This window comes from Magnolia sinica, chromosome 2, assembly GCF_029962835.1.
Source record: "Magnolia sinica isolate HGM2019 chromosome 2, MsV1, whole genome shotgun sequence".
In the NCBI taxonomy this organism is placed as follows: Eukaryota; Viridiplantae; Streptophyta; class Magnoliopsida; order Magnoliales; family Magnoliaceae; genus Magnolia; species Magnolia sinica.
In genome coordinates, this window is record NC_080574.1 from 41,477,215 (window position 1) to 41,504,536 (window position 27,322).

Here is a 27,322-nt window from a genome sequence, read left to right on the forward strand (position 1 = left end):
GATATTTTTTTTTCTTCATCATCCAGGTCTGTGTGATCTAATCTATAGGTTGGATGTCAAATAAATATCATGGTGGGCCCTAAAAAAACATTTAACGGTGAAAACCATTATCACCGTTGCTTCTTGTGGTGTGGTCCGCTTGAGATTTGGATTTGCCTCAATTTTGGGATAATGCCCTGAAATGATAAGGAAAAATGGATGGACGGGGTAGATTTCTCAAAAACATCATAGTGGGCCCCACCTAAATTTCCAGCGAACTTTGAAAATTGCGTGCGTCATTATGGGACGTAGATTGGATACCGACAGAGGTTGAGTAGCTGAGGCGGATTAGATACTGACAGACGTTGAGTATCTAGAGTCGCTACTGAAGTGACGTCACCAAGTTTTGTGTGCCCCACATGATGTATGTGTTGTATCCTGACCGTCCATACATTTAGAGATCATTTTAAGATATGGTCCAAAGAACGAGGTAGATTTAAGGTTGGGGTGGTCCCCACCATAGAAAACAGTGGTGAGAGTGACGTTCATGTTGAAACCTTCGAAAGGACCACCATAATTTTTATTTGAGATCCAATCTGTTCATGTGTTAACGCAGGCATGAAAGAAGGGAAAACACAAATATTAGCTTGATCAAGAACTTTTGTGGCCCTTAAAACTTTTTAATGGTGGGCGTCACTCTCCCCACTATTTTCTGTGATGGGGTCCACTAGATCTTTGGATCTAACTCATTCTTTGGATCATGCCCCAATATGATCTCTCCAAATGGATGGGTGGTGTAGATACAAAACATACATCATGGTGTGTGGCCCACAGAACTTGGTGACGTTGACTTCATTAGGGAATGGTTACTCCTATCAGTAGCTAATCCGCATGGGAGGTGAGGGACGCATAGCGTCGTCCTACCTTCGCCTGTCTCTGGGAACAGGCAGTGACTTTGAGTGGCCGCCGTGATGTTTTCTATGGTCTTATCCACACCATCCATCCATTTTTTTCATCATTTGAAGCTATTAGCCCAAAAATGTGGCAGATCCAAGATAGATGGGGGCTACACAGTGGGGATTAAACCCTTATTATTGAAAAATTCACGGGGACCAAAGAAGTTTTGGATGGAGTTGATATTTGTGTTTTCTCTTCATCCAGATCTATGTAAATTTATGAATATGATGGATGGAAAATAAAAGTCATCGTGGGCCGTAGAAAATTTTCAACGGTGTGAATTATTATCATTGCTCTTTCCTATGGTGTGGTTCACTTGAGCCTTGTATCTATCTAAATTTTGGTCCTATACTATAAAATGATGCTAAAAAATGGATGAATGGTGTGGATAAAACCCATAATTCACGGTGACCACTCAAAGCTCCTGCCTGTTCCGAGCTGGGTAGGGGCGGGGTAGGACGCACTAAGCATATTTGAGGGTCCTTTGTTGGCCCCACTTGAGATTTGGATCTGCCTCAGTTTTGGGATAATGCCCTGAAATGATTAGGAAAAATGGATGGACGGTGCGGATTAAACCCATACATCACGTGACCACTCAAAATTCCTGCCCATTCATACATCACGATGGGCCCCACAAAGATCAATGATGCAGGAATCCCTAAAGCTCGGTGCTGCAGGCAAATGATGTCCGTTTGCAAGAGTACAATCCGACGTATTACAGTAGTATATGTCAGTATGTCACATTGGTTGTTGGATTTTGATCATTTTAAACGGACATGAGTTGCCTGTTCCTCCACGAGCAAGGAAGTTCATGTTGGTGGAAGCTTCATCTGGCCCAACGTCCATGAGAGATTAACTTTGTCCATTAGTTTGACCATCACATGTTAGGATTAAATTCGAAAATTGAGGTAGATCTCAGACTTTACTGGGTCAAACCACATGAAAAGTGGGGATTAATCACTCACCATTGAAACCTTCATGGGGCCAAATAAGAATTGGATTAGTAATTTTTATATAAAAAGAAAAAATATTCGTGAAGGATATAACACATACATCATGATGGATCCCACAGAACTTGATGATGTCATCACGCTACTCAACCGGTCAGTAGCTAATCCGCATTCGGTAACTTCTCGCCAAATCCGCACTAATCCTTTTGCATACTCTCTCTCTCTATCTCTCTCTGTCAAAAGATCTAGAGGCTTTGATAAGTATTCTCGGGTTTTCATTTCTCATAAGTGGGCCCATGGTTAGAAATTCATGCACCTGTCTCTTGTTTTAGTTTGTCCGCTTACTCTTTTGTCTGACTCTTTTTATGTCTATTTTAACATTACCTACATTAGCTACATTCAAGTGTTTGTTTTCAAAGTATGACATTTTGAATTGAAAAAATATTTATTGGTCCTACTTTAATGACTAGGAATGTTCATCCATTCGAGTGCCTACACATCAAGCATTGTACTACCTTGAGCATCATATGACTCTTCAAAATATGTCCTCAGCAGCCTGACTGCTATGACCTATTTATTTCTCAAACATTACTTGAAACATTACAAGATTTAAGTGCGTAAATCCCACTATTAAACAAGTTTTGTTAACTAGAAGCAAACACAGCAACAGCCTAGCACCACATCCATGGGTGCTAGGCCATGGACCCACCAAAACCAATGAACAAACTGTAATCCTCTAATATGTAAACCAAAGAAAAGAAAAAAAAATGAAAACGACATCTATAAATACTTGACCTACTCTTTCTTCTTCTTCTTCTTCTTCCTTTTTTTTTCCTTGCTCATATTGGGGACGATTGAACACAACCTCTTCAATTTTCTTTTCCTACAAATTGTAGATATTACCCAAACATTAGGAAAAAAAAAATTGATAATATTTGAAGCACACCAATATTTGAGAAAAAATGTTATTTCAATTACTTGAACAAACCTTTTAATAAGTTCTATGGAGAGAATAATGCTGGAGCAAATTTATGTTCTACTTTTTTTCATTTTATTACAGCCAAGAAAAATAACCGAAAGAAGTAAACTCATATAGCATCGATCACTTTAAGATACTTCTCGGTTGAAACCTGGATAACAAAAATGTCATCAGATTTATAGAATTTGTTTTAGAATCAAACAATTTTCTTAATTAAAGAAATTTTTTTTTAAAACAATGCCTGGCTGAAAAAATTGGGTTACAAAAAAAATAAATAAATTAATTTAAAAAAAAAAAAAAATAAAAAAAAATAATAAAAAAAAAAAAAAAAAAAAAAAAAAAAAAAAAAAAAAAGGCGGGCCAATTTTTAATCCCCTTTTAAATAAAAATTTTAAACCCCACCCACCTTGGAGGATACAACCTTGCACCCGCAGTAAAATAAACCCAGAACAACCCCGCCCATTTATCCCAACCAAAGCCAGAGAACAAGAGAGCGCCAAATACGCCCCCCCCCACCAGAAGGAGATTCCCCGATGAGAATTCCTTGACCCACCCCGGGGGGCGACAAAACCGGATAACAGGGGCCTCAAACTGGGAGGAAACAGGCCACCTTGGAAGAAATAACACCAAAAAGATCCTGGTATGGGACTTGATGGGCGATCATATATTGGCAAACCCGGCCGCATTTCCTTTCTGCCTTAAGGAAGGAGGGGGAGGTACGGATGAGGTCGGGCGGAAAAGGAGCCGGTGATTCAGGAAGGGGATACCGCACCAGGAGCAGAAGAAGCGCCACACCTGCGAAGCCTGTTGGCCCTTAAGGAAAAGGTGAAGGATGGATTCCTGAGCCGGATGATGTGCGGAGCCTGGGACACAACAATTACAATGGGATGTAAGATGGATCCCTTTACTTTGGATTCGATCATCAACTGGGAGAGCACCCTGGAGAGCTTCCAAACGAAGATTGACATCTTGGGAGGCAGCTTCTTGTGCTAGATCCAAGAAAACCCACCCTGGCACAGAACCTCGAGACCTCACAATGGACCAAGCCGATTTGACTGAAAAGGATCCAGATGGATCATGTGGCCAATAGCATCTCGCTGGATAAGGGGAAGTGGCAAAACCACTATGGATGATCTTGTCTAGTATCTCTTGCGACAGATACAAACAAACTACGGATGGAGGGAGAGGGCCAGCCAGCCCTAAGAAGTCTATGATCTTTAGAGAGGTTCAAATCGCTGTCTCCAACTTCCCACTACGCGTTCTCCTCAATGAACGAAAAAAGAATCATGATCTTCTTCCAAAAAGGGGAGGCGTTACTGCAGTAGACACTCTCAGGCCCCGGGATGAGATTAGAGGCATATCTGGTATGGACAAGATGGGCCCAGGGACCGATCATGGAACCATGTTTCGCTGTCCATGCCAGCTTGAGGCACAGGGCAGTCATTACTTCCTTTAATTTCCTGACGCCCAGGCAATCTCTTCCTTTCCTCCGCCCAGCCCCAGAAGAATCTTGCGAACTTCTGCTCTAAAACTATGAGAACGTGAGTCGGGACATGCACAACAGCCAAAGTATGAATAGGAATGCTTTCGAGGGCGTGTTTGATCAATGTCAATCTACCCGCTTGAGATAAAATTCTGGCACTCCACTCGCTGATTCGTCTATCCACCTTCTCGAGGATAGCTCTAAAATCTGCCTCCTTCAATCTACCTTTGGAAAGGGGCACTCCCAGATATGGGATCCCAAAGGCTGCTTTTGAGATACCCAAGAGGCCCTGGATAGTTCTCAGTCTCCTCGCAGGCATCCTATCATCGCAAAGAAAACTACTCTTGCTCAGGTTAATTTTCTGACCAGAAGCTGCCTGGAAAGCCTAGAGGAATTGCTTGATAGTTAGGAGAGATGAGCGACCACCGTTGACGAAGAGCAAGGTGTCATCCACAAACAGTAAATGAGAAATCAGCGGGCTCCCGCGGTGAAGCTTGAATGGCGGGACCCAACCTCTATTGACTAGGAGGCTAAAGCTCCTAGAGAACACCTCGGACGCTATAAGAAATAGGGCGGGGGACAGCGGATCACCTTGGCGAATGCCTCTGGAAGATTGGAAGAAACTTGATGCCTCACCATTTACTAGAACAAAGAACCAGCTATTCTTCCAGCCTGCTTCCAACAGACGGTTAGACAAATCGCTGAAACTGAATTTGGACAGCACTTGCGAGAGGAACTTCCAGTTAACCTGGTCGTTGGCTTTCTCCAAATCCAATTTAACTATTAAGTTGTTGCCTCTCACTTTTCTGCCTAGCTCACGCACCGCTTCATTGGCCAGCGCAATACTCTCGGTTATAGCTCGACCTTTGACAAAAGCTGCTTGCTCGGCTAAATCAGCTTGGGAAGAAGAGACCCTAATCTGGTTGCTAAGACTTTCGAAAAGATCTTGTAAATGGTGTTACATAAACTGATGGGGCGGTAATTAGTAAAAGAGACTGCTGAGGGGCTTTTGGGGATTAGACAGATAAGGGTAGCATTGAAAGCCCTTGGGAGAGGGACCCCACGAAAGAAGGAGTGAGCTACGGCGAGGATGTCCTGCCCGATAATCTCCCAACAAGCGGAGAAGAATGCTGCAATAAAGTCGTCAGGCCCCAGAGCTCCATCTTAAGGAATAGAGAGGACAGCCGCATGAACTTCCTCCATGGAGGGGAGGGATAAGGAGTCATTTTCCTGCTCTGAGATGAGGGACGGGATTGCTAAAAGCAGATTTGGATCCGGGGAGATTGGCTCTTCACGAAAAAGCTGCTTGAAGAATACAACTGCCACTGCTCGGATGTCATCAAGGTTGGAAGAATTTGAACCATCCATTAGTTTGATGGAGGAGATAGTCAAGTGCCTTATCTTCTGAGTTGCTGATGCATGAAAGAATCCAGTATTGTAATCTCCTTCCTGAAGCCATGAAATCTGGGATTTTTGCTTCCAATAGACCTCCTCCATCTGCTCCAGAATAGCCAGCCTTCTCCTGGCTGCTGCACTCTCCAGGAAAAAGAGATCAAAAGGGTTATCCTGTAATCTGTGTTCTGCTCTATCGAGATCTTTTTCAGCCATTTTCAACCCACTGAAAATGTTCCCACAAACTTCTTTATTCCACACCTTGAGCAGTTGCTTGGTTTTCTTCATTTTAAGTTGGACGTTCAACCGAGGCTGATCTGAGCATTTCCCTTCCCAAGCTTTACTGATAACCTATCTGAAAGAATCATGTAAAATCCACATTCTTTGAAATCGAAAGGGCCTTAGGTTGGGCATGCGAAGGACAAGATAGAAGAAGAGGGGAGTAGTCCGAGTAACAGCGGGGGAGGTGATGGACCTGGAAGGATAGGAAAGAAGAGGCCCAATGCTCATTAATGAGCACTCTATCCAGCCGCACCCACACTCAGGCAAGGCCTGATCTGTTGTTACTCCAGGTAAACCTGCTGCCAACGAAGCCCGCATCAATAAGCCTAGATTGATGCACTGCATCTACAAATTCTGACCTGCTGTTGTTACCCAACACCTGGTTGGTTGATCTTTCATCCGATTCCAAAACAGCATTAAAGTCGCCACCTATCGCCCATGGACTTAGTAGGAGGTTACTCAGCAATTCCATCTCCTGCCAAAGAGATCGCCTAAGCACCAAGCTGCAATGGGCGTATACAATAGATAGGTGGATGGGTCTGATGGATTTCTGAAAAGATATGCTTAGAGAGAGCATTTGAATAGAGGAAGAAATAACCACAGTATTTAAATTGTCTTGGACAAATACCCAAATTTTACCCCCCGCCTCAACATTCGAGAAGGAGGAGTGAAATCCGAGCTTCATACCAATAGCCACCCTTCTCTCCTAGCATAACATAGGTTCAAGTATCGCCACCAGACAAGGCTTGTATCTTCTAATCAGGCACTTCAAAGTTCTAATAGTGGCCGAATTGCCCACACCGCAGGCATTCCAAATGAGTGCTCTATCCATCGGTAAAACATCCTAAGTTCATGGCCATGCACTTCAGTTGTCTTAACCTGCTATTCCACTCTCCTACTACTTATAAGTTGGTTGCATTTTTCATCTGGAGCTTGCTTCTTCTACTATAAGTGTAATTGATGGGCGGGGCCGAGTAATGGAGAGGGAGTTGGGCCCTCGGGCTCGACATCAGGGGCGCTGTATCTGAGGCGAGTTATGGAGAATTGCATTCATGGGAGATGTTGATTACTTGGGTTCCAAGGTGCCATTATCCCTGTCGTCGAGGGCAAAAAATGGAGACAGGTCCACTTCAAAGGTGCCATGGGCCAGATCACCATCTCTGTTAGGAGAGTAGGGACCATCTGTTGGAGCACGTGGGCTGGAAGGGAAGGGGTTATTGAAATCTGAGCGCCAGTCAGGAGGGAGGTTAAGAGGTTGTAAGGGGGATCCTCCAACAAACCTGGCACAGATCTTACATCTCTTTAGAGGGGAGAACTTCCAGCACTGATCTGCAACAGGGGCGGGCCGAGCTGCAGCCGTCACGCTCTGTTGATTCTCGGCCATATGTTGCCCAGTTTGGGAGGAGAGCCCAAGCAAGGCCACAAGGATGGGGGATGAGGTTTGGGAGGGCAAGAAATTCTCGACCATAGGTTGCCCTGTTTCAGAGGAGTGCAGGCCACAGGCGTTTGAGAGGGCAAGTCTGCTGATAAGGGAAGTTGTTGGGTGAGTACAGGGATAAGAAGACTGGGGAGGGGGTTGGGGGGTAGGGGTGAAGATGATAGTGGATGGGGTAGGGACCCAAGATGAGCAGGCCCCTAGTCTAGAGGCAAAATGGGAGTAGGCCGGTGAGGAGGTGAGGAGGGGTTATGGTCCTTAAGAGGGGGAGCCGGGGAGGAAGGCCCCTAGTGAGGGGTGGGAGAAATCTGATATGAGGAGGGGTGAAGAGCGGCCTGAGGGGCCCTCTCGGTGGTTGGGGCATTTTCACAAACAGGGGGAGGGCAAGGGAGAGGGTGGGCTGCAGGAGCAGGAGGGTCGCGGGGAGGGGCATATTCGCAAACAGGTTGAAGGCTTGGGGGAGGGTGAGTTCCCTCCTTACCAAAAGACCTCAAGACCCAGTCACGAGTGGATTCAGGTGTAGCAGGAGGATGGTGCACGGAGTGGGGAGCCATGACACTGATATTCTCCAGGAACCCCATGATCCGAAAAGAGGACCCATTCACCACAAGCTGCCTAGGATTGTTTAGATTGGGATGTTTAAGCAGTTTGATCTTAATCCTTGCGAAGCCTTGGAATTTCCCCTGAATCACCGCATTGTCGACTTCCACGATCTCCCTGAATGACTTTGCCAGATCAACAATCGCCCCATTATACCAAGCATGAGCGGTGATCCCCACCAGTCGAATCCAGAGGTCGGCCGACAGGGAGGAAGCTTCCGGAGTCCATTGCGAAACCTCAACGATGCCCAAACGGCTATGGAGGGCAGAGTCGAACCAAAAGGAGACCATCTCCTACTTTGTATGGAACTTAAACAAGAACTGCAATGCTGAAACCCTAGTGATGTTTATCTTAGCTAACGAGTGATCAAATTTACGGAGAGAATCAGTCAAATGAACGATGGACACCATGGCGTCTTTCGTCGATACTATTAGGGTGGCTACAAGTTGCCTCAAAAGCCGATCTACCTCTTTCTTGCTGGCGTGAGCCGAGAAAGGGGCAGAAATCTCAGGCCCCCGAGTGTTACTCGACATTCTCTCGGCAGGGGAAGCTGGACGGCTGAAGGCCTTGTCCAAAAAAGGAGGGGGCGGGAAGGGCATTCCTAAAGGCGGAATAGGGTTTAACTGCTCCAGTAGGGTGGGTTTGGGAATGGGAAGGGAAGGTGAGGGTGCATCGTTCTGACTCTTTGCTCTCTCAACTGTTATGATTCTACCATCGACCCTCCTTCCATGTAGGCATTTCTTAGCATTAATCGCATCTTGTTCATAACGGTAGCGTACAAATCCAAAACCCCTAGGTCGATGCCGAATCCTATCCGTTGGGAGGAAGACATCCATTATCTTTCCGTACCTCCTGAAAATGCGATTGATGTCGTCCGCCGTAGTATCAAAAGTAATGTTGCCGATGAACACGAAGAAGGAGGAGGAGGGTTTCTTCCCTAGGACGTGAATCCATGGACAATCATCCGCCTTCATTCAGGCAACCGTTTATGATGCTTATTCCGGGCACTTTCATAAAAAAAAAAGTATACCTTGTGCTCTATGCTCTATAACAGAAGTACGTGTATCAAATAATGCTGGACAATTTCTTTTGTCATTCTTCTTTCCACACTTACCACAATCATTACATCTTCTTTGATCCTTTTTTTAAAAAAAAATAAAAATCCTTTTCCCTCTCTGATATCATTCTCTTTTCGGTTCCTTTCATTTTGGCAGGTTTTGGATCATTGATTTTCATTTTCTGCTTTCTAGTTGGCTTCCTTGCTGGTTTTCTTATAATTTCAGCACATGGTTTCGACTCTATACTTCGAACATCCCTTAAAATATCATACAACCTTTCCTTAGCCAAGAGATACCCTTATTTTGAGGAAGACCCTTCTTCGACAAGCAATCGACAAATCTGAGATAAATCACTATGATGTAGTGAGATGGAATCATCACAATCTGGCTTGATTGCTTCCTCGTCGTTGTCATGAACAGAACCTACTCTTGCATACCGTGTCTATCTCTTCAAAATGTAATACTCTGGCAATATAGGTATACGAACATGTCAAAGTACGCATAATATATGTCTACAAGGTATACCTTTGAACTGAAATTTGAGACAACTACAATCAGCATGTTTTTTACTCACTTCATATCTAACCACTCGATCACAGTCGTCTCCTTCCAAGCTTGTAACTTTTTTTTAAAAAAGAAAACCATCTTAATATTCATTGATAATAACCAGAAAGGCTATACAACTTGGGATGATAAGGAAGCCATTCGGGCAGCCCCAACTACAAAAATTTCGTGGGGGGCCTATCGTAAGGGGTCACAAATCGACCGCCTATGTACAAAATTCACCAAAAATTTTGAAGCTACCAGGCTAAGGGATGGATGAGACAGTTCTGATAGACCCAAGGCTGACCTTATCAAGGAAAATCTGACTGCGTACCTGCATTGGGAGAGAAGCCATATGAAGATGAAAAGTTGAGGATTGATTCCCAATCCCTTCTCGGGCCATACTATCTACCGGGCCGTTACCTTCTCGAGGAATGTGATTGAAGGTGAAGTTGCCCAATTGCTTCAAGGCGATTATCCTAGCAGCCCAAGGTTTCCATCTCCAAGGGGTGATTGACTAATCCTTGAGAAGGTCAATCACCACTCTAGAATCAGATTCAATTATCACCTGAGTCAGATCTCTTTTAAGACAGATAACCATACCGTCATGAATAGCTCGTAGTTCTGCGAGGTTGTTGGAACCCACTCCATATCCTGTGGAGAATGCAAACATCAAAGCTCCATCTTCCTTTCTGCATACACCACCACCGTCTGAATTGCCGGGGTTACCTCTTGCTGAGCCGTCTACATTTAATTTCACCCAACCATGGGGGGCCTCTCCCATTTTACCACAACAGCCCTGCTTCTACGATTGACATCGGCCCCGGGCGTAGGACAGAATCGCTGACGGTTGAATACAGATCTGAAGGCATTGTCTTCACCAATCACGTGGGTAGCCCACCAGTTGATTTGGGAGATTGAAGCCCCACTGTGCATCTGTCTATTCGCTTACCTTACTGAATTCTTGGCCCGCCAAAGCTCCCAAAGGATCAGAATGGGAAGCAAAGCTCTGATCTGGGCAGGAGCACTTCCAGGAGCTGAAGCATGTCTCTATTGGTGGAGTTGATTTCTAACCATTTGATGAGGCGAGGACACTCTGAAGAGATTGCCGAAGTGGTTCCAGATAGAAACTGCGTGGGAACTTTTGAGGAAGAGGTGATTAATGGATTCCGCTTGAGGATGAACTAGGCCAGCTCCTTCGCAACAGTGGCATTTGGATGCCAACGCCACACTTTAGCCTGGATTCGCTCATCCACCGGGGTAGTGCACTGCATCAGCCGCCACATGAAAACTGAGATTTTGGGAGGAAGAGAGCTATGCTAAAGCCAATTCACCCACTGCACCACTGGGGTGGGACCTCTATGTAATTTCCAGGCTGATTTAAGGGTGAAAACACCTGCAGGGTCAAGAGGCCAGAAGCATTGAGCCATCCCTTCAAAGATTGCAAAGCCATGGTGGAAAATTTCGTTGATGATTTCTTGTATTAGGATTGCATACACCGCAGAAGGCGGGAGCGGCCCTGCCTTTCCTAGAAGATCACTCACATGGAGCTCTCTCAGGGCCTCTAGGATAGGCCCGTCCAAGAGTTACTGGAGGGGGCCCATGCCCGTCCAATTGTACGCCCAAAGGTTTAGATCACCTTAGCCTACTTGCCACTGGGCAATATCAGATATAACAGGAAGATGATTTCTGATATCCTTCCAGAATGGGGAAGAATTTTGCTGCACCGATACTGGGGACTCGGAGATGAGATCCTTACTGTATTTGGCTCTCATAAGGGATGTCCACGGTCCAATGTTTTCTTCGCATTTAACTGTCTAGGCTAACTTCATTCGCTGGGCTGCCATAACCTCCTTCAATCTTCTAATACCCAGCCCTCCTTCCTCAATCGGCCTCACAACAGACTTCCAAGTTATCCAATGAAATTTAAGTTTACCATCTGCCCAACCCCAAAAAAATCTAGCGAAACTACTCTCAAGATGTTGAAGCACCTGACGAGGTACATGCAGTACTGCCATGATGTGAATTGGAAAGCTTCCCAAGACATGTCGGATCAGAGTAGCTCTTCCTGCTTGGGATATCTACCTGCCTGCCTAGCCATTCATTTTCCTGTTTACCTTATCAACCACAAGCTGAAAGTCAACAACTTTAATCTTACCTTTAGAGAGAGGGGTCCCCAAGTACTGTATCTTGTTTCTCGCTCTGTTAAGGCCTAAGAGGCGTTCAGAGGACCTGATAGTGTTCGGCCGAGTGTGCTTAAAGCAAATAAAATTACTTTTTCTGTTGTTGATCTTTTGCCCCGTTGCATCTTGGACTATCTACAGGAAATTTTTGATTACTCGTAAAGAATATCGACTACCGTTTAGGAAGCCTAACATGTCATCGACGTATAGGAGGTGAGAAATGATAGGACTGCCGTGATGAAGTTTATATGGAAGGCAGCGTCCTCCAACCATCAACTGCTTCAAATTAACCGAAAGGCTTCCATCGCAATGATGAACAGAGCAGGCGAAAGAGGGTCCCACTGTCTCAATCCCTTGGACGATTTGAAGAAGCCCGCCACTTCCCCGTTGATGAGGATGGAAAACCAATTGTTACTCCAATAGGTTTCCATCAGTGCTATCCATCTGAGGTTGAAACCCAATTTTTGAAGGACTTGTTTCAAGAAATCCCAATTTATCTTGTTGTAGGCTTTCTCTAGATCGAGTTTTAGCATGAAGTTACCTCCTCAGACCTTTCTGTCGAGCTCTTGCATCACCTCTTGCGCCAGCGCAATGTTCTCTGCAATTGATATACCTAGAATAAAAGCACCTTGTTCCTGAAAAACTAGTTTTGGGACTAGAGAAGAAAGTCTGTTAGCAAGAATTTTAGCGAGAATTTTATAAACCACATTATAGAGGCTTATGGGCCAGAAATCAGAGAAACTGGCTGCTGCATTGGATTTGGGGATGAGGCAGATAAACATCACTGAGAATGCCCTTAGAAGCTAACCACCTAATAGAAAGTCCACGACAGCCCTATGGATATCATTTGCCACAATATTCCAGCAATCGGCGAAAAAGGCCACCGAGAAACCGTCCGGACCAGCAGCCCCGTCTTTAAGAATGGAGAGAATAGCCGCGTGAACTTCATCCATTGTGGGCGGGATCAGGACCACGTCATTATCCTGTTGGTTAAGGACCTACAGGATAGCCTGGAGAAAGCTCGGCTGTGACGTGATTGGCTCCGCATGGAAGAGGGCTTCGAAATGCTTTACTCCTACTCTCTTTATCTCATTTTGATATGAAATTGAGTCACCAGATTCTGTCTTGATGGATGAAATTGCTGCTCTTTTGATCTTTTCATTTGCCGCCGAGTGAAAAAACTTTGTGTTTCTGTCACCTTCTTGAAGCCAGGAGTTCCTCACTTTCTGTTTTCAAAATACCTCCTCCATAAGTTCCAACTGATCCAACTTTTACCTAATTGCCAAGCTCTCTTGAAGGAGATCAACGGTGCTTGAGTTTTGGATTCTGATATCGAGAATTTCCAGCTCTTCCTCAGTCCTATGAATCTGATGAAAAATGTTACCGAAGACCTCTTTGTTCCACACTTTCAACAGTTGCTTTGTTTTCTTTAGCTTAAGCTGAATGTTGAGCATAGGCTGTGTTGCACATTCACCTTCCCATGCCTTTTTGATTAGTTGCTGAAAGGAGTTATGTAACGACCACATCCTGAGAAATGGAACGGCCTGATCTTCGACATGGTATTGCTGGGGAAAGATAGCCGAAGAGGGGCATGGTCGGACCGAATATGAGGAAGATGTTTCACTCTAAACAGTAGAAAATCAGCGGCCCATTTATTGTTGAAGAGAACTCTGTGTAGTCTTGCCCACACTCACGTAATCCCCTCGCGATTGTTGCACTAGGTGAATCTATTCCCAATAAAACCTGCATCAAGGAGACCGGAAGAATGAATCGCATTAACAAAATCTGCCATACCTGACCTGTCAGGATCACGGGACCCCCCGTCTTTCCTCTAGGTCTGCCACCACATTGAAGTCCCCTCTGACTGCCCAGGACCTTGGATTGTCCTACTGAGGTCAGACAATTCGCTCCAAAGGTTTCTTCTTTGCAATTTGCAGCAGTGGGCATACACGATGGATAGGACAATCGGGTCACCTTGCAGCAGCAAGGTTAGAATCAGTGAAATCATTTGAGTTGAGGAGGAAAGTACTGAGACATTCAACTGGTTATGAAAAAAAATCCATATTTTACCCCCTGAGTCACTGTTTGAGAGCAAGTAATGAAAGCCTATTTTAAGACCTGTGGCTGTTCTTTTTTCCTCCCTCAGCATAGGCTCTAAAATGGCCACCAGACCTAGGTTATATTTTTTGAGGCTTGCTGGAAAATGAGTTCGGTTGGAGTGTTAGCTGAAGTATGGATTTGTTTTGCTGATATCTAAGAGGCCTTTGGCGTGAGCTGTGGAGTTGTGTTTTGGATTTCCTGATTGAAGTACGACGATAGGTCTATCGCAATCTGACCCAGGTTTTCTTCCTGATCTGGGTTCGGTTCTTTTCTCATCCATCTGAATTTCTTTCTGCACTCCATCATCTTAGTCGGCTCCAAGTTCATGGGCCATTCCTTAGTGACATGAATCAGGTAGAGTGGCGAACATCCCATTGATCTCGATCGAATATGATTGAGGGTGACCCTGGAATTGATGGGGTTGTCGTCCACCCTCAAAAGGACTGGGATGGGAGGGGAAATAGGGACTGAAACTAGAGGGGTATAAGGGCTAGGAATGAAGGCTGATGGGGAACCAATGCTGATGGGAAGTGAGGGATAGGGCTCTACAGGTAGAGGAGGGATATCAGGAGCTGCAGGGGTAACAAAGATAATGGGAGCTGGGGGAGAGGGCTCAGCAGGTTGATCAAGGATAACAGGGGAACGATGAGAGGCTGATGGGTTGATCAGAGAAGGAGAGGGGTTTACAGAAGGGTTATCAGGGATAGCAAGGGAGGCTGAAGGGGTAACAATGCTGGTGGATTCAGGGGGAGAGGGGGTTGCTGGGAGAGGACGGATATCAGGAGCAACTGCAAGGAGATTTGGGAGAACCGGGTTTAGCTGAGAGGTTGATCGAAGAGATTGAGGCTTCTGGATGAGTGGGTCTGAAAAAGGATCCGTTAGCACTGAAGGTCCAACTGGTTTGCGGGGTGGGTTAGGCTTAGGATATTGTAATGGGGGAGGGGGGGGGGGGCACGATAATAAGGGGGGTGGGCTATCAGACAGGGGTTGATCCCGCCGGGTGGATTGATGTAATGGGTTAGGCATCAAGTGCTGATCCTGGGTTAGGAGGTGAGGGCTGAAGAGGAGAATGGAAATGAGGGGAGCAAGGAATGATAACGGCCCCGAGAGAGGTTGGCAGGTTGAGTAGGGCATTTTCTCAAACAGCTGTAGGGCCAGGGGAGTGGAATGATTTTATCGCCCATTCTTTGGTAGTTACAGGGATTGAGGCTGCTTCGTAGGGAGTTTGTTGAGAGACTGAGAATCTCCGGTCTTCAAGAACAGCAAGAATGGGATAGGGACTACCCTGTGCCATCAATTGTCTAGGGACATGAATGTGGGGATCGGAGGATAGCTTAACCCGGATCCTGACGAACACTTGAAAGATGCCTAGGGTTTTTTTTTTCCAAAAAGGTGATGCTAGCTACAGGCCCACCAGCTTTCATAAATGTAGAGAAGAATTACAGCCTATGGTATTTCGGGCAGGGAGGCAATATCTTTCTCCAACCCATTAGTAGTCCCGTTTGCTTCTCTGGGGATAAGGGCGATTTTAAAAATTCACTTGCTACATAACTTCCTGATTCTGGACATCTAGTAGTGCCATTTCCAAGAGAACGTGGATTTACCAGTAAGACAGTGCACTACCCACTTAGAGTCCGATTAGATAATCACTCTCTCCAAACTGGATAAGTTGCACATCTGCATTCCATCATGTTATTGGATGCATTCCCGTATCCCCTGGCGAAAGCAAAAATCATATTAGCTTGGGAGTTTCTGCAGATGCCTCCCCTGCCCATTGGCCTTGGATTGGACAAGGCTGATCCATTGACGTTGAGTTTGTGCCAGCCCTTTGGGGGACGGAGCCATTAGACTACATCAGCTAGCAAAGAGGGGGCAGAGATGGTAGAGGTTCTGAACTGACCTGGGCCTACTGGGACGTGGACAGGGGGCTGAGAAGGTGACTTGGCCTGAAAAAACAGCGATTCCAACTACCATTTGGTTTTCTCCAGCACTTGCGAGACTGAGATAGGAATGTCACTGCTACGGGCACTGTTTCTTGTTTTCCAGATTTCCCACAGGGCCAAGGCAGGTAATAAGTGGAGACAGATCGGAATCCTTTTGAATGGGAGGGGCCTAACCACCACCAATGGAGTCTGTCGGAGACAGAAAGGTGGTGGGTTAGGGAGACCCCAAAACATCGGGCGATCCAATTCCAAACTTTTGAGGCCAGGCTGCCCGAAAGAAAAAGGTGCGTCAGGGACTTCGAGCTCGGGGTTGCTCGTGGATCATTTGCACAACATACACACTTCGAGGCAAGGGAAATTCCTTTTTTCTAAATTCTTTCCTCCACAGGGAGGGCCCCATGAAGCAGCTTCCACATGAAAATTGAAACTCTAGGGGGAATCTTTGGATGCCAGACTCTCCTCGCCCAATCTTTCTTCGAACCGTGACCTCTGTCTACATCCCAGGTTGATTTTACTGTGAACTTCCCAATAGCGTCAAATTGCCAAAACGGAACATCATCCGATTCAGAAGTGCAGAAACCCCCTTGTGCTATGTGCGTTGAGATCCAGGCTGGAAGGGGCGATGGGAGAGCCGGTAGAAGCCCCTCATTGTCGATAAAATCAGCCACCTGCAAAGAACGTTGGTGAGGAACAAGAATGGAAGGGCGTTCAACTTCCCACCCACCAATTGCGCCCACTATTGTATTTCCTCTGCCCATCGCCCATTAAGGACTGCCAAAACAAGGAAAAATGCATATTCATTCCAAAGAAGAGAAGCCAAATGGGAGAATCGGCAACCTATTGTGGGATTTTGCCATAACCCAAGGTTGCCCGCTCCCAAACAATGGCCCACCATCTTAGGGAAGGCCAATGACTTCCTTTACTTCCCATTCCCAAACCCCCTCTTCCGGGAGAGGAATAACCCCAATTCCTCCAAGGCTTTTTACCATTCCCCCAAAAAGAAATTGGCAAACTAGCCTCCAAAGGAAAGCTTTCTTCGGGATAAAGTGGTTGCCAGGAGTAATGGGATACTTGCAAAGGCGAAGTTGGTCAATGAAAAAATTTGGCATTCCCCCGGATCTTGGAGGCCCCTTTTCAATAATGGCTAAAGGCTACATCTTTTCCTGCATGGGCCCCAATATAAAGGGGGTTCTTACCCAAGGTTTTATCTTCATCCTCAAACTGACGACGGGGGCAAAAAATTTTATTAATTTTTCATACAATTAAATAGAACAAAAAAAATAAATAAATTCCTTTAAAAAAAATTATATATAAATTTTTTCACACCCCCAAAAGGGGCAAAGGGCCCCCACCCAGAAACCCCCGAGCACTCGCTAGAATAAATAGGGGGAGTGGGGCACCTTGTAACCCACAAACCTTTGGAAGAAATATAACTTTCACCTTGATAAGACGAAAGGGTTTAATTAAGTTCTCTTTTTAAGGTGGTGCCAACTGTTGAAACCTATTTGAAGTTTTCAACCTTGTCATCTTTTTTTGCATGGTGTGTGAGCGTTCCGATATTTTCTGCAATGGATCGACCTTTTATAAAGGCCCCTTGTTCCGCCGAGTGCTTGGGGGTGGAGTCCTTTGATATTTTAGGATTTTGTGTCCTTCAAAATATAGGTCTAAAGCGGCAAACAACCGGGATTTTAGGATAAAAATTAGATGGTCAAAGGCTCTAAGGCAAGTCCCAAAGAATTCCTTGCCACCAAAATATCGGGAAAGAATGACGGAGAAAACAAATCCCATTGGCCCGGGGCCCCTCAATGGGAAAGAAAAAAAAATGGATTATCTAAGGAAGGGGGCGCCAGGGCTCGTTTTCAAAAACCAAGGAGGGGTGTGTCAATGATTTCAGGACCCTAGAAAGGGGCCATAAAAGGGATTTATAAATTCTCCTTCTTTGTTTGGTTATTAGGAATTTCCCCTATTACTAATTTATGGATGGAGGATTTTAACCTTGAAGGAGGGAAAAACTTTGTATTTCATCTCCTGGGTCAATTGTTGGGCTTTTTTTCCGAAAATTTCTTCCGCTAGTCCAATTGGAAGCTTTTGCTGAGCTTCTGCTAGAGCTTCTCTACTGGTGTGAGGGAGGGAAGATTGGGCCTGGGATTCAGCGCGGATCATATCTTGCTCTGCATTCTTGAGGTTATGGAAAATATTTCTAAAAACCTCTTTGTTCCAGACTTTTAACTGTGCCTTAAGTTTCTTGAGCTTCTGTAGCAGGTTTAAATAGGGCTGGTCCGACATCTAATGGCACCAGACTTCTTCAATGAGATGCACAAAAGATCCGTCCCAGAGCCACATGCGTTGAAAACAGAAGGGCCTAGGGACAGAAACTGCCGGGGAGGGAAAATTCACCAAGATCGGGGAATGGTCGGAGTTCAGTCTCGGGAGGTGCTTGACATGAAAGCAACTGAAGATATTGGTCCAATCTGCATTGCAAAGGTTTAGTGGTGCCCGCTGCATGGTTGTTACACTGGGTAAACCTATTACCCAAAAAACCCGCATCCTGCAGCCCTGCCTTATCGATAGCTTCTCGAAATTCCTTCGAGCTGGCCTGATCGTGACTTCTGTTACCCATCCTTTCGTTGGACTAAAGCACTGCATTGAAATTCCTGCAAACTGCCCATGGACTAGATGAGATGGAAGCAAGGGATTCCAAAGAGTCCCAGATAAATCTTCTGCTCAACTTGGAACATTTTGCGTACACAAAGGAAAGACGACAAGGAGTAGGGGAGTTTGGGAGTGAGACTTGAATTGAAATAATTTGGTTAGACATTCCAATAACTGAAATAATAAGGCAACCTTTGTGGAATATCCAAATCTTACCCCCGAAATCAGCATTGGAGATAGACGCATGGAAGCCAAGCTTTAGACCGATACCCACCCTCTTCCTATCCGTAGCCATGGGCTCCAAAATGGCTATAATTGAGGGGTTAAATTCACAGATGAATCTGATTACAGTTCGGACCATGGCCACATTGTTCAAACTTTGGGCGTTCCAAATGAGGAGGCTATTCATCAAACAAATTGCCTGAAAAAATGACCTTCTTTTGCAAGCTTTTTAGCCTGACTTGCCAATCTGCTTCTACTGAACTTTAATCTACTTTTTTGGATTGATTATGAATAATTTGCCCTTCTCCATAAGTGGGAGAATGCTCTGTAGCTTGATGGGAGGGAAGGTGGACCTTGGCATCACCCCCATCTGGGGGTTCCCATCCAGGTGTGGGCGAGGAGAGATGCTCATTAACAGGAGCCCCTGAATCCTGAGAGACCACCTTCATGCGATCACCTTCTGGCCTCCTAAGATGATGATTTTCTGGTCCACTCCGGTGAAGATGATAAGGGGAGAGATTAACCGAAAGGTCTAGCTGTCTGTAGATAGTAATACAACCGTCTGAGGGCCCTTTGTGAGGGTGGGATTGAGCCGCACTCCCAGTACATAAATTGGGAGTGAGTCGAGGGGAAGACCCCTCATCAAGCTCCTCTCCGTCCCCCATACTGGATATTAGGGACACTAGGGATTGATCAGCTAATCTGGAAATCCCAAGAGGGGACCTCCACTTCCTAACATGGTTTGTGCTAGAAATAGTGAAGGGGATGATTGCATTAGAGAGGGAGGATGTACCAGGGCCTGGGAGATGTACCTCGTTCTTAGTAGGATAAGAACTCACCTAAGCAGGGGACTGAGATTCACCGGCGAGCACGACATTATCTGACTGACCAAGAGATCTTCAGAGAAGTGGCTTGTAGTTTAGCTCCCTAGCTCCAACTCCGTACCTGTCGTCATTAGGAGAAGGAGGGCCTACGAGCAATGTGGCCCCAGGAGCGGGGCTAACAACGGCTTGTTGAGATGTGTGGGGATGCAGGGTCAGCAGACCGACCATCGGGGGAGCCACGAGGAGCCCCGTTTCCCTATCTATAGTAGAAATTTGGCCGACAGGAGTGTGGTTAGGGTTGGAATTTTCACAAGCACCTGAGCTACCGTAGCTGATGCCATCAGATTCCTTGGCGAGGCTATCTTTCATCCTGTCCCTAGAACTTCCTGCATCGATTCTATATCTCGAGATGTTTGGGCTATCAGGAGGTGCATTTTCAGCTGCTGTAGTTTCCTCAATCTGGGCCCAAATCCTGAAGGAACCTCCGCCGACGATGAGGGTTTGTGGCATCAGGGAGGAGCTTAAAGCCAATTTGACCTTCACACGAGAAAATTTCTGAAAGATCCTGAATCGTGAAACTGAGTCAATCTGAATCACATCGTCATATGATTTGCCCAGGTCCCTGATCACTGATTCGAACTATGCTTGAGCCGGGATGCCGAAAAGTCTGATCCAGGCTGCTTCCTTGTTGAAATATATCTCTGGCATCCAGGGAAACACTTTCGCCAGCCCCACTGCAAAATCAGAGAGCTCTGCTTTGGTTTTGAAGGATATCAAAAAGTGGTTGTCTGAGATTTTAGTGATGTCTATGGCAGAGGCCTTGAATTTGAAAGCCCTTATGCCATCTATCAGATGAAGAATAGAAAGGTTCTTGCTACCTATAACCCCTACCAACCCTAGATGCAGCTCCCGAAGCTTCTCCTTTACAGCCACTGGGTCAGCCATTATCCATCCGGGGCAAAATTGGGGGAAAACCTCTGAGCCAGGGGGTTTCTCCCAACTTCTTTGGGAGGGTTTGGGATCCCATGTGGGGACCTTTCTCTGATTCTGTTCTACATTCGTCTGATGATTTCCGTGAGAGAGATTGTCTGAAGCGAACTGGCGAAATGGTTTGGGCTTGGCCTCTTCCACAGAAACCCTCCTCCCATCTATCTTTTGCCCATTTAGAACTCCTATGGCTATGCAAGCATCATCTTCATACATGTTGCAGATGAAAGCGTAGCCCCTGGATTTGCTTGTCCTAGGAAAGAGGGGGAGATATACCTCAGAGATCCTGCCATACTTCTGAAAAATCTTGAATAACTCCTCTATTGAGCAGTTGAAAGGTAGATTCCCCATGAACAGAGTCTTTTGGTTGCCATCATCTACCTTATTCTTCCTTCTCGAGGGGGCACAGGCCCTCGAACGGCCCCTCATAAACCCTAATCTTCGGATCTCCTACTCCTTGAAACCCCAACTTTTCCTTTCTTCGAAAATAAGATGCCTAGGGTTGCGACGCTATTGATTTCTTGAATTTTCCTAAAGAATTTGGCCACATTTTCAATTGCTACTAGGTACCAACCATGCGGGGGAATGCCAAAAAGCCAAATCCATACACCTTGTCTTAGACCAGCCGAATCCGGTGACCAGGTTGCGACGTCCGAAATGTGCATTGTCTTATGAAGTGGGAGATCTGCTGCAAATGTAGCCATCTCCTCCCTGGATTTAAATTTAAGAAGGAATTGATTAGGGCCTGTTCTGGTGAAATCTACCTCTAACTTCCCGAGAGACGATTTGCGGAAGGCGTCTATGAGGTGGAGGATCGAGACGGAATCATTCTCTGTTGTTGCAGTCATGGCGGAGGATAGATAGATACTTAGACTATCCACTGTGTTGCTGTCAGTATTGATCGTGAACGCTCCCTGAATTTCTGTCGCGGGCTGTGGAGATTTTTTAGGGCCCTGTTTCGCCCCTTTTCCAGTGGGTTGTTGTTGGAGAACCAAATCCTGATAGGATTTGTTCCTGCTTGATTCACCTTGACTGCCAAGATTTGATTTCTGCCGAGTGAGGGAGATGGCATTCTGTTTTCTCACCTAGGCGATGTAAACGACTCTTCCATCGATTCTTCTATCGTTTAGACATTGAATCGCATTGAAGGCATCCTGTTCGTAGTAAAATCGAATGAAAGCGAAGCCCCACTGATGGTTTAGGGTATGATTCCAAGGAAGGAAAACGTCCACCGGTTTATCGTAACACCCGAAGATGCGATGGAGGTCCTCCGCAGTCGTGTCAAATGTGAGGTTGGTTGCAAATATCGAAAATGGGGAAGAAGGGTTTCATGATTTTCTTGAGGGAGCTCGTTCCCATGGGTGCTCTCGCTCGCGTTCTCCCATTTCCCTGCAAAACAACATCCAAGCTTGCAACTTTGAATACCTTATAGACATAAATATCATCGTTTTCCCTTTCACCTTCTGTAACATAATCCAATCCTTTAAATAATTCATTCTGAAATTTATAAAATATCCTCCTCGTGTACGTCCATTGATTTTTCCATTTCACATGGCATTTTTAACTTTGGCTTACTACTTATCATTTCATGATCTGCAGTAAGCTCGTTATGCCTTTAGCGAGCAAGTACGCTATCAAACTGAACAATGAAATCTATAAATGAATTATGCTTTGAGATATAGCTACAAAAGAATGCATTCATACTTTCACTATGCTGGCTGCTTGACATACCCGCGAAAAGTACATGCCGTACAAACGTAGGTATCCATTTATGACGGACTGCATATATAGAGTTCAACCATACATTATCTTCTAAAAGATTCTCTATCATCAATTTTTCCAATGAATCTTCAAAATCTTCAGATGTTTACGAATTCCATACACAATTGTTGAACGGTAGAATAAATTCATCCCTATGTGCGATGACTCCTAATTTCTCATGTACCTTCTGCATTATATATATATATATATATATATATTAAGGATCCTTTCATTCACAAATGCAAAATTACATGGGAGACTTTCGGGCCCCTACAGGAAAAATATCTTGTAAGGCCTATCATAAAACTAACCATCACAAACATGTATAGTGGAAAAGAGGGGGAACTCAGCACAACTAAAGTAGACTAGCCCCTTAGCCGAGCCAAGTTAGACAGAGCAGGTCCTTTCTGGTCCCAGCCGAACCGCTATAAGGCCCACTTTGTCAAGGAGCAAGCTGCCACTGACAAGGTGGGGGGTGAGAGAAAAATGCATGGTGAAAGACGATTCCTGAGAGCTGCTACCTAGGTGGGCCATCCCGTCAACAGGGTCGTTACCCTCTCTAAAGATATGAGAGAAAACCAGTTGAGTGTTGGATCCAAATCTCCTGATACGGGCTACCTAGTATGCCCATTTCCAGATAGGAATTACTACTCCATTTAAGAAATCCACTACTAGTCTGGAATCCGATTCGACGATGACTTTCTGATGGTGGAGAGAAATACAGTAGGAAAGCCCATCATGAATGGCTCTCAGCTCAGCAAAAACGTTTGAGCCAGGCCCATACCTGGTAGAAAAACCAAAGATAAAATCACCTGCATCGTTTCTACAGATGCCCCCGCCACCCAAGGGGCACGGGTTCCCTCTCGCTGAACCATCAACATTTAGTTTGAACCACCCTGATAGTGGTTTCATCCATCTAACAATGGTAAGAGGTGAAGAGAACAGACGAAAGGTTGACACTCCCAAGTCAGCCGCTGAGAGTCTGCTAGCAGGAGGATGCAGGACATCAGGGTGAAGGGAGATTAAAGAAGTCAACCATCTTTTCACTTTCTCCCTAATGGTTGTCGCATGATTCTAACCTCCTCAAATCTAGCCGAATTCCGGGCCTTCCAAATCTCCCATAGGATAACACACGGTGTGATTTTCTGGAGGTGAGAAGTCCTCCCTGAAGAATTTACAGCATTCCACCAGAGAGCGAGCATACCTTCTATCGAGAGAGTGGAGTTAGTGGTAATTGCAAAAATGCTCCCAAAGAAAGCCCATGTAGTAGCCGCAGCTGGGCTGTTGATGAAAACATGCTTGTGTGACTCCACCGATCTATAGAAGGAGGGAGAGTTCGTGCTACATTCACAGCAAGATGCCAGTGACACACCGCGTTTCTGGACGTCCTCATCAAGTGGGATGACCCTGTGAAGAAGCCGCTAGACAAAAATAGAAAATCTAGGGGGAAGGGTAGAATGTCAAACCCAACAGGACCAATCCTTGTGAATTTACAATGAACGACAGAGATTCCAGGCAAAGCTAACTGTAAAATTACCTCAGGGGGGTGACTAGTCAGACACAGAAATTTGAGCTGTCAGTTAAACAGAAACCTACCCGGAACAGGAAGTCGATAATCTGTTGCGGCAGAAAGTTGGAAGCTGCGAATGGGGGGGAGAGGGCCAAAAAAATCGAGGACCTAGTTTACTGGGGTGGAGAGGAGATGCAAGGGAACTGGATGCGTAGCGAGCTAGGACAGCGGGTCCAGCCCTGTCCATTTGTCGTTCCAAAAATGGCAGGTGCCATGGCTAATTTGCTAACGCATGTGCTGAGCTAGTAGGGGTAGGTGAGCGTGAAGCCTCTTCCAAAGAGGGAAGGCAAAGGCTGAGGTGCGGATTGGGCCAGGAGTAGAAAGGTCCTCTTGATATTTAGAGAGCATGAAGGACTTCCAAAGGCTTTCATCTTCCAAGTAGGTGATGTTCCAGCCCAACTTAAGTCTAAGAGCTTTCATAGAGTCTGCCAGCAACCAAATTCCCATCCCTCCTTTAAACGTTAGGAGGGCTATGGATTTCCATCCAGTCTAATGGAGCTTTTTTTCTGCCTTCTGTCCATCCCCATAGAAAATTTATGAACTTGTGCTCAAGAGAAACCAGAACTTGGGAGGGCATGACCGTGACTGCAGCCAACGTATGCACCAGAATACTACTGAGAACATGCTGGACTAGGACCAATCTTCCTACTTGGGAGAGACAACGTGCACGCCAGCTGTTGATTCAGTTCTCGATTTTATTGATCAAAGGTTGGAAAGAGCTCGGTTTCACCCTGCCAAATGCCAATGGGACCCCTAAATAGATCAGGGTGGAGCTGCATCTAATGATGCCGAGCGAGTGCTCAATGACCCTAACTCTGGAAGCGGAAATCTTGGAAGAGCAGAAAAGAGTGCTCTTGCGACCATTGAACTTCTAACCCGAGACCTGTTGGTATTTATCCAGGAAAGCAGAGAGAGACCGAAGAGATTTCTGCCCTTCATTGACAAAAAGAAGAGTATCATCTGCATAGAGTAGGTGTTAAACCTGAAGGCAACCTCTCCTGAGCTTAAAAGGAGAGCACACACGTTGGGATATGAGATGGCTGATCCCACGGCTGAGCACCTTGGCTGCCAAAATAAACAGGCTAGGGGAGAGAGGGTCCCCTTGGCGAATACCCCTGGTCGACTTGAAAAAACCAGTAGGTTCTTCCTTGACAAGGATTGAGAACCAAGCGTTATTCTAACATTTTTCAACCATGTTCACCCAAGGGACGCTAAAACCGAACTTCAGCAACACCTCCTTCAGGAAGTTCCAGTTCAAACAATCATAGGCTTTTTCCATGTCTAATTTGAGGATGATGTTACCCTCATGAACTTTCCTATTAAGATCCCTAACCATCTCCTGCGCAATTGCTATGCTTTCAGCTATGGAACGCCCTTTAACAAAAGTGCCCTGTTCTAGAGAGATGAGAATAGGGAGAACAGTGCTCAGCCGGGCTGAGATAACTCTTGCCAGATCTTATAAACACAGTTGCATAGGTTGATGGGTCGAAAGTTTGAGAAGGTTTTCGGGGCAGCGTATTGGGGATGAGGCAGATGAGTGTTGCTGAGACTGCCCTTGGAAGACTTAGCCCTGTGGAGGTCAGCACCTATAGTATCCTAGCAAGAAGAGAAGAAGCAGCTAGGGAAACCGTCAGGTCCTGTCGCACCATCGATGGGGATGGATTTGACGGCTTGCTGGACTTCCTGCAGTGAAGGAGGAGCCAGTAATTGGGCGTTCAGATCCTGGGAAATGAGGGATGGGATAAATTCCAGAAGATCGGGATCCAGCGAAGTGTTTTTAGCAGTGAAAATTTATGAGACATGGGAGATTGCGACTGATTTAATGTCCATCAGGTCCTCTAATCTATTGCCGTCAACCTGCTTGATGTATCTGATGGTCAGTCTGCGACATTTCTTTGTAGCAGAGGAGTGGAAGAGCTTTGTATTTTTATCTACCTCAGCTAACCAATGCTCCCTGGCCTGCTGTTTCCAATATACTTCCTCCAGCAATTCTAAATTTCTGAGCTGATCCGAGGTGGCCTGCTAAAGACGGAGATCACTGTCAGTGTTAACCGATTCTGGGGCATTTCGCATTTGAGATTCCAGATTTGCTAGGGTGCTCTCAGCAGACTTTATTTGTAGAAAAATATTTTCGAACACTTCACAGTTCCAGACTTTGAGGGCGTGCTTAACTGCTTTCATTTTGAGAAGAATGTTAAACAATGGGTGGGATGATGAAAAGGCCAAGCTATATGTCCTAGAGGGGGGGTGAATAGGACAATGCCAAATAAAAACTTATAACAGCGGAATAATAAAGAAAATGATAGCCAAATTAAATAAAAATGCAGGAAAGAAAAACAACCTCAAAATTCAGATCTTGAGAGGTTGATACAAACGTTATTCTAAGGACAACCTTACACCAAAACAGAGTTTATGGTAGGACAACCTTATTTCTAGAAAGGTCTTTGTATCAAGTCTCAAATCGAAGAGGAATACAAAAACAAATATGAACTGAATTGAAATAACTTGTAATTAAAGATGTATTGTTCTAGGGACAGCCATACACCATAAAAATGGTAGGGCAACCTTGCTGGAACAACTTTCAAAATGAAATTGAAAAACAAGCTTATAAAGGAATAGCAGAAAGTAAATTCTAAGCTATTACAACATTCTCACAAAGCTTGAAATAATTACAACATTCACCACCATACATACATCTCACAAAAAGAATAAAAACAATTAAAAGAATAAATCAATCAACCACAACTCAAAGGATTTATAGTGGTTCGCCTGTGTGTTCACCAACTGTTATCCAACAGCCACACAAAAAGCTACTCCACTCCTAATATCCTCACACAGGGGATATTAGCGTTTACTAACGAATAGGTTTTCCCAGTTCACCCAAAACCCTTACAATTGTGTCTTTGTATGTGGGCTTACACAATTAAAAAAACCCCACTTCTGAGTTTTCTGGCTTTCCTCAGATAACCAATATAACAAGATTTTTCTGGCAAATCTTGAAAGAAACCAAAATAATAGAAAGGAATTTACAATATGTAAAATACCTGAATATCTTCTTCGTTGTAGCAGCCCGGTAGAACCAAATCAAAGTAGATGATTGAATGTCCAAGTTCAATGTCCAGTACTCGATTACAATGGTTCTAGTTCTAATTGATTTTAAATTAAACCAAACAGGGCTTACCTTAATTGATTTTGATTCCAAAGAAAGGGAATAACAATTCCTCTTTATCAAATCAGATTGGAATATAAGAAACAAAATCAATTAAAATAAAGCTAAGGAAAGAAGATATTAAATAAGCACACTTAGCTTAGATGGAGCACAAAATTATCTCTCAGAAGTTCGACGAAGATTGGCTTGAATACTATAATTAAATCGATGATTTCTTCTGAGATTCGTGCTCTATTTATAGGTGAGAAGATCA

General features: G+C 45.1%; 1 protein-coding gene across 1 annotated transcript; it reads right to left on the reverse strand.

Moving 5' to 3' along the window:
- Nucleotides 1–8,350: 8,350 nt before the first annotated feature.
- LOC131225080 (uncharacterized) lies at nucleotides 8,351–9,031 on the reverse strand. Its single transcript, XM_058220504.1, has one exon. It carries the CDS (start codon nucleotides 9,029–9,031, stop codon nucleotides 8,351–8,353), a length of 681 nt encoding a protein of 226 aa, XP_058076487.1.
- Nucleotides 9,032–27,322: the final 18,291 nt, after the last annotated feature.

Excerpts from the sequence above, each read along its gene's own strand:
- LOC131225080 (XM_058220504.1), bottom strand. The coding sequence starts at position 9,031 with ATGAAGGCGGATGATTGTCCATGGATTCACGTCCTAGGGAAGAAACCC.